The sequence below is a fragment of the Scleropages formosus genome, chromosome 13 (assembly GCF_900964775.1).
Source record: "Scleropages formosus chromosome 13, fSclFor1.1, whole genome shotgun sequence".
Taxonomy (NCBI): Eukaryota; Metazoa; Chordata; class Actinopteri; order Osteoglossiformes; family Osteoglossidae; genus Scleropages; species Scleropages formosus.
Window position 1 is genome coordinate 12,188,026 of NC_041818.1, and position 13,039 is coordinate 12,201,064.

Here is a 13,039-nt window from a genome sequence, read left to right on the forward strand (position 1 = left end):
CCATGGCTGACACCAGAGAGGAGGTCATCCCAGGTGCCTGCAGGTTCTAAACCACAGACATACACACTTTCCTGCTCTTGAGTCTTCTGCAGTATTTGGACAGAACCCAGAAATATCGGTGAACTCTCCGGGGTCTACCTAGGTGTCGGCTGTCTGAGGCCGGTGCTCTTGGAGCGTGACGTGCAGCAGAACCGAAGCACCTCATGGCCTTAGAGTGAGGGAGCCCAGGCCCCTGTGAGCCCGAAGCCTGCTGGAATTGCGCTGGGGGTACCAGTATCCTCACATGAAGAACCAGGATATAGGCTAAAACTTACATTCAGGGGAGGCCAGTGTGTGTTTAATAAGTTGAATTGTAGTACCAGTCAAAAGTTTGAGTACATTTGCAGGAAACCAGCGCAGGATGCCAGTTGTCTCCAGACTTTCGACGGGTACTATACCCTTCCACATAGGTGAAACCCAGACTTTTTTAATATAAATAGGTATGTTTGTTTTTTCTGTGATATTTCCGCAGCTTCAGCTGTTATGAATCAAAAGAGAGCATCAACCTGGGGTTAGAAGAAGAACCCATATTGTCAGTTGGGTGGGAGAAGTGAGTGAACCGTTAACCTCACGCAGACACTTTTCACTTTCTTTTCAGACCTAGAAAAGATTTTATTGTGAATTGCTTACATACCAATAACTTCTGTTCCCATTTCCATCTCCTGTGCATTTGGACATTGACAGTCCTGGTCTAACTCTGAGTTTCAAGGAGACACACCAGTCAGAGTAAAAAATTTATTAGAAAAAACATATATACAAAGTGCTAAAGGTCAGGTTTGCGTGAAAGGAATAACAGTCCACTTAACGTTACAGCTCTCCCGGAGAATATTATACACCTTTATGTCTTTTAAATGAATAACTTAAAATGTTTATACATCTTAAGCCAAACACCCTGGACAGTCACTGGCCGTGTCTTATTCCAATTGTTTCTTTTCCCACAAAGATGAGATTTATAAACTGTTTCTGTATGATTTTCTTTAATTATAAAGTTTACTCAAAGGAATAAGTACAAGCTACTCTTCCATCTAAATATTTAGTTTCAGTCCTCGGCTCTGGAATTCTGGGATTGTGGACAGACGGGGTCCATTGTGCCCAGAATGTCAATTGTTGCTTCCCGTTGGCACGGCGACGGTCATTAGTGTTGAGTCTTTGCAAGCACCGCTTCCTCCCCGTCCGAAATGGATCTTGATACAATACACAATGGGCCCGGCCGGTTCCCGGTTCGATTCAGCTGCGCGCAGAGCTGCACCAGCGTGTTAGCAGCTGCGCAGGACTGCGGGCCTGAAGACGGTCCCTGAGGAGACAGGCAGCCCAGCGGAGGCTCACTAGAGGGCGCAGCGGAGGCAGTCCAGCCAGCTGCGTCTCGGCGGCTACACAACACCGCCGACTGCAAAGTCCATTTCTTTTGTCACTGGCTTCCTTTCTCCTTAGTCTTTTCCTGACAGGACATTGCCAAGTGCAGCTGTTGGATGGAGGGGGCGGGGCAGTCAATAGCACTAATGAGTTCAGCAGATCTGTGGTCGGCGAGGCTCCTCGGCAAAGGGGCACCCGAGAAACGGGAGCGAACATCATTTAGGGGTCCAGCCTGCTTATATGAGCTGCTGTTTCTCAGGGTCTGCAGTGCCGGAGTGCTGCACCGCTGGGCTTCTCTCTCCCGCAGGATATCGGCCGGGGCTGCTCCCTCCGGCCGCCGTCCCGTCCAGCCCCATAGATCGGCGGTACGCGGCGGACAGGCGGTACAGCAGCTGTGCCGAGGTGCGGGGCTGGGCGTCTGCCTTCTGGGTGAGCAGCATCTCGAACAGCGTGCTGACTTCGGAGAGCAGGGCCCCTCCCAGCGGGCTGCCCTTCTCGGCCGTCTTCCCGAAGGTGGAGAAGCCAGTGCTTTGGTTGCCGTCCGTCTGCGGTGCCCAAGGTGCGGGCGAGGGAGGCCCTTCTGGGACAAACACATTCTCGTGATAGTCGGTGGTGAGAGGTAGAGACAGGCGTGCCATCCAGGCTGGGTCCGAGACATCGGAGAACACCTCGTCTGTTGGGACATTTGGGGGGGGGCGGTGTAATGCTGAAATTAGTACGATGGTTCTAGGACAGCATTATTCATTATTATTAGGATCATTAATTCATTCATGTGACACTTTTCTCCTAATCATACTCTCAGCTTTCAACTACTTATCGTTATTTACCCATTTATACAGCTGCATAGTTTTTACTGCATCAGTCCAGGGTAAATCCCTTGACCAAAGGTACTTCAGCAGGAGGTGGGATCCAAATCTGGGTTTTAGGCTGCACCTCTAACCACTGCGCCACCTGCTGCCCTCCAGCGCAGGAGAAAAGAGGCCGACCAGCATGGGGTTTGCATACTTAGTATGGTGGCAGACAGCTTCATGTCTTCACGAAATACTTATCAAACCCTTTTCCCGCAACCACTACCTAACCACCGACCACTGAATCGGTAAGAGCCACTGTTGTCCATCTCGGCGCGCTTCTCCCTACGTGCTGCGTGCGCACAAAAACAGGAAAAACCGAGAGGAAACACATTCTTCATCTATCTGCTTTTAGTAAGTAGAGCTTTTCCTCTGATCTGTTATTTCCTGAGTCACCGTGAAGGGAACTGCATCTGAGCGCCGTGCCGCACCGCACAAACACCGACACAAAATAAGACGTGAACACAGCCGAGCTACTCGAACAAGTCTTCCGGAAAAAAACCATTTTTCCCCACAATCTCGAGTCATCTGACACCAAGTGCCACATCTGATGCGATCTTATTTCTCTTAACACACTTCTGATATGCACGTCAACAGAGCGTTCACACAGGAAAGCAAACACACGGCACGCCCCCACATCGAGATCCCGCACAAAGCCGAACGAATGAGTGAAGCAGACCTGACCTCTGACCCCATGACCACCCGCGTCTTTCCACAACCCCCCTCGAGCGCCGGGCCTCAGTCCTCAACGCTGTGCTCTCCTGCCCTCCGGCTCAATCTCTGTGGTCCCCTAATTGATTTCGCAGCCGTGAAAAGCCCCCCCGAGTCCGGACGGAGTGTCGAAGGGCGGCTTTAATCTAATACCGCCAGGATCTGGGGCGCGCGCACACACATGTGGCGCTGTTCGAGACCTTAGATACAAACAAAGTGTGTTCGGCGGTGCTGCAGGAAAATGCAGCAGGCTGTAAAAAAAGCAGAAGCACTCATTAACTGCTACACACTTCTAAAAAAAAGCGCTTAAGTGGGTGACGCGCGCATGTCACACAGCACCCGGCACGGGCACACATCTCAGTTAAAGCTCAAGAGCTTTTAACGGAGCTCAGGGTTTCGGGGGTGGGGGGGTTTGAGGGGGGAACTGGCTTAAAAATCTTTATCCAAACATGGACTAAGATAAGCGTGACCTTATCGTTCCTTAGCGGGGCAGCAAATGAAGTGTAAAACGCACTGAGAGTGTGGTGTTCATGGTGTGCTGGTTTCTCCTTAATGGGCTGTAATATTTCTGTCCCCTGTAAAATCTGCAAAATCACCAGCGCCTCCCCGAAGTATCAGTCATTTTGTGGAGGCTTCAAACTCAGGGACAAAACATTTCACTGAAATATAATTAATCCATGTGAGCAGAGCTCTGTGAGACCCTCCCCTAGCAGTAAATGACACAAACACGGTGTGCGGGAGTCGTGCTGCACCGCACCACTCCTCCTCGATCACGCAGCGAGTAGACAGCCAGTAACAGTGATTGTGTTCACCCTGCGTACCACGGTTTTACTCCTACTGCAAGCAGGGTGACCCTTGATTTACTACATATTCTTTAGCAGATAAAGAAGGAATTCGCAGTAACCGCTGTCGGATTCCAACTCAACAGGTTGTTAAAATAGTTTACTTAAAATTATTTTGCAGCTAGTTGGGGGTGAGCAGGGGTGCAGTGGGTTTGACTGGGTCCTGCTCTCCAGGGGGTCTGGGGTTTGAGTCCCGCTTGGGGTGCCTTGTGATGGACTGGCGTCCTGTCCTGGGTGTGTCCCGTCCACCTCCAGCTTTATGCCCTGTGTTGCAGGGTTAGGCTCCAGCTCCCCGCAACCCCGTAGAGGATAAGCAGTTTCAGACTGTGTGTGTATATATATACACTCTGGCCCTTCGACTTATGAACACACAGGGGACAGGAAGTCTGTTCTTAAGTCGATTCGTTCATAAATACAAAGTCACTTTTACAACTAGGCCACAATTAACGAAAGCTTAATAATATAAATTAATTCTCTGTTTAAGTTTTCTAAAATCTTCCAAAAAAAAAACCTAAAATTATATAGAGTCCTCCGATCTGTTCCCGGGTTACATTCTGTAAAAGTCTCAGATAAAGCCACAGTCAAAACTGCGTAAATACTTGGAATTTTTACATTAGATTAAAATGCTAAATTAAAGCGAAAACTAGTTCAAAAGGACTGAAAGTAAAATGATCCTATTTAAACTCATGTTCAGTGCACTGTTGAACGATTCCTCCCTTAAATACATTCAGCACAACATGAGCTGTAAACTCGGTGAAGGTGGATTGAAAGAAGAGGGTTCCTGTTCTGATTTCAACAGATGGGCACCAAAACGCATGTTGCTTTTGCTCCGCGGCAGACACATTGCAGAAAAGGGCTTTGTGCAGAAAAAGCAATTAAAAATCATCTATAAACTATTGCTATGTCTGAAACTGTACATCTTGAACTTTTGTAACACAAGGTGCCAGTGTATTCCCATTACATCGTACTATTTATAGATCTACACTGGCATTGGTGTAGATCTATAATTATTATTATTATTTGATAATAATGATGTTATTTTATATTGCTTTTTGATGAGCTTTCTTATTTCTATATCAGTCCAGATCATTGAAATAACTTTGCACTTACAGTTGAATGCACCATATACTGTCAGTCAGCTGACTGTCACTTGATCTGTCGCATTTCTTTTCTGAGGACTAAGAAGAGGAGTGAAGAAAAGGCCTGAAGGGGAACTGGGCCTTCAAAGGGGAGCTCTGAACACACAAAGCGCAGGGTCCACACCTCCAAACCCCGCTCTGTGTTTGTCGGCCAGGGGGAAAAGGACAACCTGCAACACGATATCAGCTGAGGATCTTAACACAGTTATCTCATCACATTCAGCCTGAGTTCAGAGGTGGGGGTGGTGCACCAAGATCGCACTATAGCCCACAGAGCCCAAAGCAAAGAGATGGAATTACAGCCATAAAGCATCATAAGATTCTTCATGGGAAAAGAAAAGGCAAGGATAGATTTTTTTTATATATATTTTTTTTTTTTTTTGCTGAGGGTGTTGAGACTGTCTTTAAATAGGGCATTGATGCTATACTGTGAGTCACTGATGTCCCCACTGTGTCCAACCCACCTGGGAGTTCTCAGAACAGAGTACAATGTCCAGGCCAGAGTGCGGATGGGAACTATGGACTCACTCACACCGTTAAAGGGAACGGCATGTTCCTACCTGTGTTACTGAGCAGGGTGTCCAGACCTTCCTCCAGCAGGTGGTCGACTGGGGAGTCGCGACCCGTGTCCCAGTCCACATCTCCAGCCTCGCTCTCGCCGTGTCCACTGTCCTTGGTGCTTAGCCAGTCAGCATCCTGTACAGCGGACCTTCAAGGGAGGACAGGAAACAGACCGTTGGGGGGAGGGGATGGGTGAGGATCTGCAGTGAGGGCTTTAAACCTGTCACCAGTCCCACCTCCCCTCCCTGCCGGAGCTGAGCAGTCACTGGAACTACCCCCACAGGCTGTCCGCCTAACTGCCACGTGAACCCGCTGCTGACAGATGGAGGAGGAGGAGGACTGCCATCATCTCACTTAGACTCGCAACTCTGTCATAAAGATTAGACCCGTGAAGCCAGGTCTTTAATGACGGTTGCCCTGAACCTGGGCTGACCCTTGGCGGGCAGAGAGCCGCGTCGGTTCTCGGGGGCCACGAGTCAGCATAGACAGCCACTGCTGAGCTACGGCTGGACCGCTGCGCTAAAACGCGGCCGTTTCGTGTAATTACTGCAGAAACGTTAGAGAATAAGACTTGAAAGCATTGTCTTGTGCTGCCGATTAAAGGATGCGAGGTAATAAGAGACTGCTCCCCAGCCGAGCGGAACCCAGCCAGACCGCTAGACCTGACAGTGTGGAACCTCTGAATACAAAGTACCTTCACTGCAATCCATACAGTACTGCCATGGTGGGCAGCTACGGTAATCATTTAACTCAAACCCTTTAAATATGAGTGTAAATGAGTGAAAACTTTTCCGAGCTGAACGGTTTGTTAAAGTCATCCACCCACAAGAAGAACTAGCAGATGAAATTGCTTGGGTTCCCCTAGGACATGGAAGGAAGTCTGGGCAGTGAAGCAGAGAGTGTGTGTGTGTGTGTGTGTGAGGGGGGGCAGAATCGCCGCCAAACAGTTCAAAGAGGAGAACACATGATGCAGCATGGGGGAGGTGCACTTACCTGCCACCGCGGTGCGAGTACTTGTTCCCCCGGAAGTTGGGACGAGGCTGCAGCTGGCCCTGGTGTAGGAGGGAGAGCAGCTGGGAAACCTGCTGTACAACAAGAGGCAGAGCTGGCGTGAGCACGGTTCAAAAGCAGCTTCCTCTATACATGTATACGTGCACATAAGGCGATAGGCGGCAGAGTGTTTAGAGGACCTGCTTTCTGGACTTTGAGGTTCCAGGTTCTAACTCCGCCTCCTGCTGCTGTACGTTTGAGAAAGGTACTTACCCTAAATGATTGCAGTAAAAACTACTCGGTTGTGTACATGGGTAAATAATTGTCGGCAGCGAAACATTGTACGTCGTTTTGGAGAAAAGCGTCGGCTGAAACAACAAATAAAAAAATGGACTGTAATGTTGGGTTTAGGCTTTATTGTCTGAGGTTTGAGGCTCTGGACCCAGCAGACCATTAGAGGGACTGTGGCTGCGGAATGCCCAGGGCCGTTTGTTTTGAGAGCAGATAATCTCAACGCACAAAGGCGGGGGATCCAGATGGAGGGCTGCACTGGGAGAGGAAATGGCCCTTTGTCAGCGGGGAAAGGCTCTTTGCATAGGAGCCATTCTTCCCAGGTTTCCTTCCAGGATGCCAGCTCAGTCCTGCAGACGTCTTAGCTTTTCCTCACAGAGCTCCCCTCATATCCCCCTTCCCACCCTGGACTCACAGTGTGAATTAGGTCGGGACCCTGACAGGGCTATGCCCGGTTCCACCTCATCCTGCCCCAGCCGGGACTCACGTGAATCAATGGAACGCGACCCAGCTGTGCTGAGAACCGCGGACACGGCAGAGGCAGTTGGCTGCACTACTCAACTACTTCCCTTTGAAATGGAGCCCATTATGCTTTATTAAGCCCTGAATGTACTCGCTGACAGTTCGCCGTTGGCCTGGGCATGCTGGGATGGTGTTGCCTTCCCATGAACATTAATCTAGAGCCTCTCTGACTGTGTTCCCTCGGGGTGATGAACCAGACGTCAACTGTCCTAAGATGTCTCGGAGTCAACGGGTTGCTGTCATATCTCCAGGCCATGGAGATTCCAGTATTCCAGTATCCAGTCACTGCCTTCACCATAAAACCACCTGACACATTTTATGTCATATGTTAAGTGTTGCTTAAGGCATTCATCATCCCACAGTAGAGCTAATATATGAGTCTCATTGTCCTTCCACAAACAGCTAACCAGAGTGAAGTTATAGTGTGACTGAAAAACACGCAGTTTCCTTTATTGATATGAAGAAAAAAAATCTGTGACTCTAGTAGAAAATTTATACATTGGAATGTAATTGATATCATTAAAAAAAAAAAAACAAAAGAATTTAATTTTGTATGTTTCCCCTATAGGGTGTGGTGGTGCAGTGGGTTGGACCGCACTCCTGCTCTCCGGTGGGTTTGGGGTTCAAGTCCCGCTTGGGGTGTCTTGTGACGGACTGGCGTCCCGTCCTGGGTGTGTCCCCTTCCCCTCCAGCCTTATGCCCTGTGTTACCAGGTAGGCTTCGGTTCCCCGCAATCCCGTATGGGACAAGTGGTTCTGAAAGTGTGTGTGTTGGACCGGGTCCTGCTCTCTGGTGGGTCTGGGGTTCGAGTCCCGCTTGGGGTGCCTTCTGAAGGACTGGCCTCCTGCTCTGGGTGGGTCCCCTCCGGCCTTCCACCCTGTGTTGCCGGGTTAAGCTGCGACCCCGTATGGGACAAGCGGTTTAAGATAGTGTTTCCCCTACAGAATACAGTGGGTCTTTTACATACAAATGTTCAAGTAACATACTTTTTTTTGACAAAAATGTAGCATTTCTTCTTCATAAAGAGAGCAAGCATTCGGACAGCGATCACGAATAATTAGCATTGCATGTTGTCATCTGCATTTAAACACCCTGCTCTGGCTCTGACCAGGGATCTTTATTGCGTTTTCTTATTCACAGCAGGTTCTAAGCACTCAACCAGGGGACACAGAAAGCACGACGTATCCCGGCTCGCAAGAGGAAGGGGCTGTCTGCCAACCTGGTCTCCGTGAGTAGACTGGTGGAAGAGAGAGAGCCTGCTGCTCTGTTCCCATCCGAAACAAAGAATTGTCATGTTGTGACATTTATTTATTGAGCGTACGCTTCTCTCCAAAGTCACAACACTATTCTACTCTACAACCCAGAGTAAACAAACACGCATTCACGAAAGACACTTATATAGAGATACAGACAAATTATCCTTGAAGTAAAGTCGCTTAGCCTAATACTGCCATTTTTACCAGCAGTCTTTACAGCCGCACATAGAAGCAGAATTCAATATTGCTATAGAACTGATGACGAGCCTGTGGCCCACTCCATGTCACAAACCAACTCTTGGTCCCAGTCAAGGTCTAAGTTGATGGGCCCACTGCGTTCATGTCCATGTGCACATGCAGACATTGTGTGAGAAACATTTGTTTTTTACCTGCACTTCTGGAGAGGCGGACGAGAGTTCAATGGCACTATTCTCCCCAAACGCAGCCATGGACAGGCGCACTAAGTTACGCAGCAGCTGCCGGTGATCCTCGCTCTCCAGCCCCCTGCCGGACTCCGAGTTCTTCTGTCTCCGCAGGGTCCTAGATGGTTCCTCAGATTCAGTTTGAGCCTCAGGGCACCCGTAGCGCTTCATCGTGTCTGTCTGTGACAGCGATGTTGAAGATTCAGACTGCCTGGTTTTACGCAGCGTGCGGTATAGAGTGCCTGGGGTTCGAGGCAGGGTTCTGTCTAGCTCAACACTACTGGGTTTATTAAGTGCTTTCAATTGACTTAGTGGAAGTGTCGCCTGGTCTTCAGGGAGCCCTTGGTGTAGGACAGCTGAGTTAAAGTTTGCACAGCAGAGAGGCTCCTCAGGTTCTGGTGTGAGAGAGGTGAGTGGTTGTGCCTCGTTCACAGATCGGTCCTCCCTCCTGCCCCTCAGGACCGGCACTAGCTGAATATCTGCCTTTTGGATCTGTTTTTGAGGGCGTCGAGGGTGTCGCGTGTAGCTGGACTCAGCCTGCCTGCAGTTGTAGGCTCTGTTGTCCCGTTTCTCAGGGCGACAGAATGTGGTTACGAGAGCAGCTGCCAGTAGGAGCAGCAGACAGGTGACACCGAGGCAGATGGCTAGCATCATTGTAAAGGTCAACTGTCCCCATTGGCCAGGAGATGAATTTTTTAGGTGGTCCAGTTTATTAATGAAAGTGATCTCCAGAGCAGCACTGGTGTACAGTGCTGGAGTGCCCATGTCAGTGACAGTGATGTCGATCTCAAATGTCTTGCCAATCAGTTCTGTGGCATTGCTGGTGTTTACGTATAGCTGTCCAGTCAAATCATCAAGCAAGAACAAGCCAACAACATTTGTTTTAGTTATAGTGAAGCGGAGTTGTCCATTAAGACCAGAATCCAAATCACGGGCTTTGATAGTAGTTGCCAGGAAGCCTTCTGGCGTGCTGAAAGTTGAGTGATTACCCTCATTTGAGGATGGCCCACTGAATAAATGGTTCTCCAACCTGTCCCCAAGCTCAGTCACAATCTCCCCTTTCTCTGCATTTATTGGGACGATAACCAGTGCCTTGCCCTTCTTAGTCTGCGGGTCCTCGATCACTGGAGCATTATCGTTGACGTCCTGGATGTAGATTTGCACTGTGGTACTTCCAGTGAGTGGGGGCTGGCCATGGTCCGAAGCCTCCACGACAAAGGAGAAGGTACTAGATTCCTCATAATCCAGTGATTGCTGAGCAAACACCTCTCCAGTGATGGGATGGATGGAGAAAGAAACAGTGGAGGTTCCAAGTTCATTGGAATCCTGGATGGAGTACGTGATCTCACCGCTAAGGTCCAGGTCTACGTCATGGGCCTGTACAGTGAGAACATGGAGTCCCAGGGGATTGTTCTCCTTAAAGGAAGCAGTATAAAGACTCTTTAAGAAGACGGGAGCATTGTCGTTCTCATCCAGCACATGAACAGTCAGGTGAGTGATGCAGGACAGGGGACGCACTCCGCGGTCCTGAGCCACTACTGTCAGATTGTAGTCCATCTGTTTCTCTCGGTCCAGGGTGCCATTGGTGACGATCATGTAATTGTCCCGATGGAGTCTCTTGAGGCGGAAGTGACCCCCTCCGTGCTGGATGCGAACATGCACCTCACCATTCAAACCTGAGTCTGCATCTGACACCACCACTAGTGCCAAAAATGTCTCATCCGCTGCACCCTCTGCCACTGTCGCCACTGACGAACTTGGGTCTGTCCAGGTAACATGGATCCTGGGGGCATTGTCATTGATGTCCTTCACCTTGATGTGCAACTTGCAGTGAGAAGGGATGGGACTGGGTCCCATATCCTTGGCCTGGATGTCAACCTCATAAGAACGCTTTTCCTCATAATCCAGCAGCCCTATGAGGGTCACGGTGCCTGTTTGGGGGTTCACGCTAAAGAGCTTCTGCACATCTAAAGGAGAATGTTTGCTGAGGGAATACTCTATTTGGCCATTTGCTCCCTGGTCAGGGTCGGTGGCCTTCAGGTTGATAACTACGGTACCCCGTGGAGAGTCCTCACCAAGCTCAATAGAGGGGGCGTTGTCCTCAAACACAGGACTGTTGTCATTGGAGTCCAACACATTGATTTTGATCAATGTGCTGCCTGACCTCGGAGGGTTGCCCTTGTCCCAGGCCACCAGAGTCAACTCAAAAGAGGATTTTGCTTCTCGGTCCAACACTTTGATAACCACCAGCTCTGCCTGCTTGCCACCTGTAGATGGGGACTTGACATCCAGTGCAAAGTGCTGGTTAGTAGACAGAGAGTAAGTTTGTAGGCCATTGGGCCCTGCGTCCGGATCCATAGCCTGGTCCAAAGGGATACGCATATGCAGCGATGCTGACTCAGAGATTTCCACCTCTTGTTCAGCGTTGGGAAAGGCAGGACTGTGATCGTTGAGGTCTTTGACCTCTACCACAACACGGAGGAACTGAATGCTTCCAGCCTGTCTGTATAACACATTGAAAAGAATCTCGCACAGGTCTGAACCAGAGCACAGGGCCTCCCGATCCAGCTGGCCGAGTGTGGTGACCAGTCCATCTCCTTCTCTGACTGTGAATGGCAGCGCATGGCCATGCTCCACCACTCGAAAGTCTTCGAGAGCCCCGCTCTGTCCATGTTTCTGCAGGTCCTCCAGTATTCGGCCCACCTTGGTTCCTGCAGGTTGCTCCTCTAAAACCTGGTAGTGAATGGTCGTGGGGGCCCCCGGGTCCTGGGACAGGGTCCCAGGTAATAGGCACAGGAGCAGAATCAGCAGCATGGCTGAATTGTCCTTGATAGTCATTAGTCTGTTTCAGTGTTTCAGGATTCACAGCCGCAATGTGGCACGCAGCGATTCGGAAAACAAGGTTCTCCAGAAAATTGTCTATCAGACAAAAAGGTGTTTCCTTGCAACACGTAATAAATATGTGCTTATATATAAAGATAATTCAGATTGCTCAAGTACTGATGAGTAAATAAATGTAAGTACTCAAGCGCAGAAAAAGAAATAGTCCTCTAAAAATGATAAAGTTACATAAAAGTTATGCCAGCCATAATTTAAAAAAATTAAAAATCATCTTTCTTTTACATTCTAAAATGTCCAAGTGCTGAGATTCAGCACTGGGTGGAATTTTCCTCATGGAAAAAAGTCAAAAGGAAAAAAAAAATCCTCAGAGAACAAGATCCTGAAGAACTCAGAAAGAAGAGTCGGTACCGTCTTGCTGAAGGCGCTCGCGTCCCTTCATCAGCGGCTCCCACACGGACGTTAGTTCGCGCACCCCTGGCTGCTCAGCTTTGGGAACAGCACTTTGGAGTAAAGAGGCAAAGTTTGGCTCTGCAATTACGCAGGCGGAAAAGAGCCAATGGGAGGAGAAGGGCAGGGTCTAGAGAAGAGGCCGCCTTCCACTCGACAGCTCCATCCTGCCCGTACTAATCATACCGGAGCTAAAACAACACACACGGTCTCTTAAAGAAGAATGATCCTCCTTTTCTCTGCCTCACACCCATCCTTTGTTTTCCCATTTTGTCCCAGAGCAAATTCTTATAATCATCTGTGGAGTTATGTTTCTCTGCTGCAATTGGACTGAGCTAAAAAGTGGCCCTTAAGGCTATCGGAGCCGAACCCGAGTCGGGTCATGTCTTAGCGTGAGGTGACGTACAGTCTAGGCACGCTTCATAAGTCATAAACACAGATAAGTGCCGGTGATAAACGCATCTAGGCAGCTTCCTACTTGTCAGTATCAAAGTCTTACTGCTTGTCTAGACCTCTTCGAGGGTTTTTCTTTTTTGAATGTGAAATTTAATGCAGCTGTTTACTCTGCTTTCTGGAGCGCGAACGTAAGATATCGCATGGTGCAATTAGCGGATCCATGTTGCAGTCTTGAGTAGGATGGGATTGTGCTCAATCCAGGTAAACATGATAGCAAATGCTCTGAAACGGTAGTTCATCACTGTGAAAGTTTAGCCATATTAGCTTGTGACACCCAAACAGGATTTAGCAGTTTCAACTGGTATTCCCGCGAAAACACTT

General features: G+C 49.1%; 1 protein-coding gene across 1 annotated transcript; it reads right to left on the reverse strand.

Annotated features, from left to right (window-relative positions):
• Window positions 1-707: 707 nt before the first annotated feature.
• On the reverse strand, window positions 708-12,341 carry pcdh12 (protocadherin 12). The gene is made up of 4 exons (XM_018737093.2): window positions 8,942-12,341; window positions 6,487-6,578; window positions 5,493-5,641; window positions 708-2,065 (listed from the first exon to the last, which is right to left on the reverse strand). Exons 1-4 carry the CDS (start codon window positions 11,810-11,812, stop codon window positions 1,629-1,631), a joined length of 3,549 nt encoding a protein of 1,182 aa, XP_018592609.2. The 5' UTR covers window positions 11,813-12,341; the 3' UTR covers window positions 708-1,628.
• Between the last annotated feature and the right edge of the window lie 698 nt (window positions 12,342-13,039).

What these genes read in the sequence shown, in the direction of transcription:
- pcdh12 (XM_018737093.2), bottom strand. Translation starts at nt 11,812, where the DNA reads ATGACTATCAAGGACAATTCAGCCATGCTGCTGATTCTGCTCCTGTGC. An exon ending in CCGCCTCTCCAGAAGTGCAG is followed by an intron (nt 6,579 to 8,941) that starts GTAAAAAACAAA and finishes CTTGTTGTACAG; the next exon opens with CAGGTTTCCCAGCTGCTCTC. An exon ending in TACTCGCACCGCGGTGGCAG is followed by an intron (nt 5,642 to 6,486) that starts GTAAGTGCACCT and finishes CCTCCCTTGAAG; the next exon opens with GTCCGCTGTACAGGATGCTG.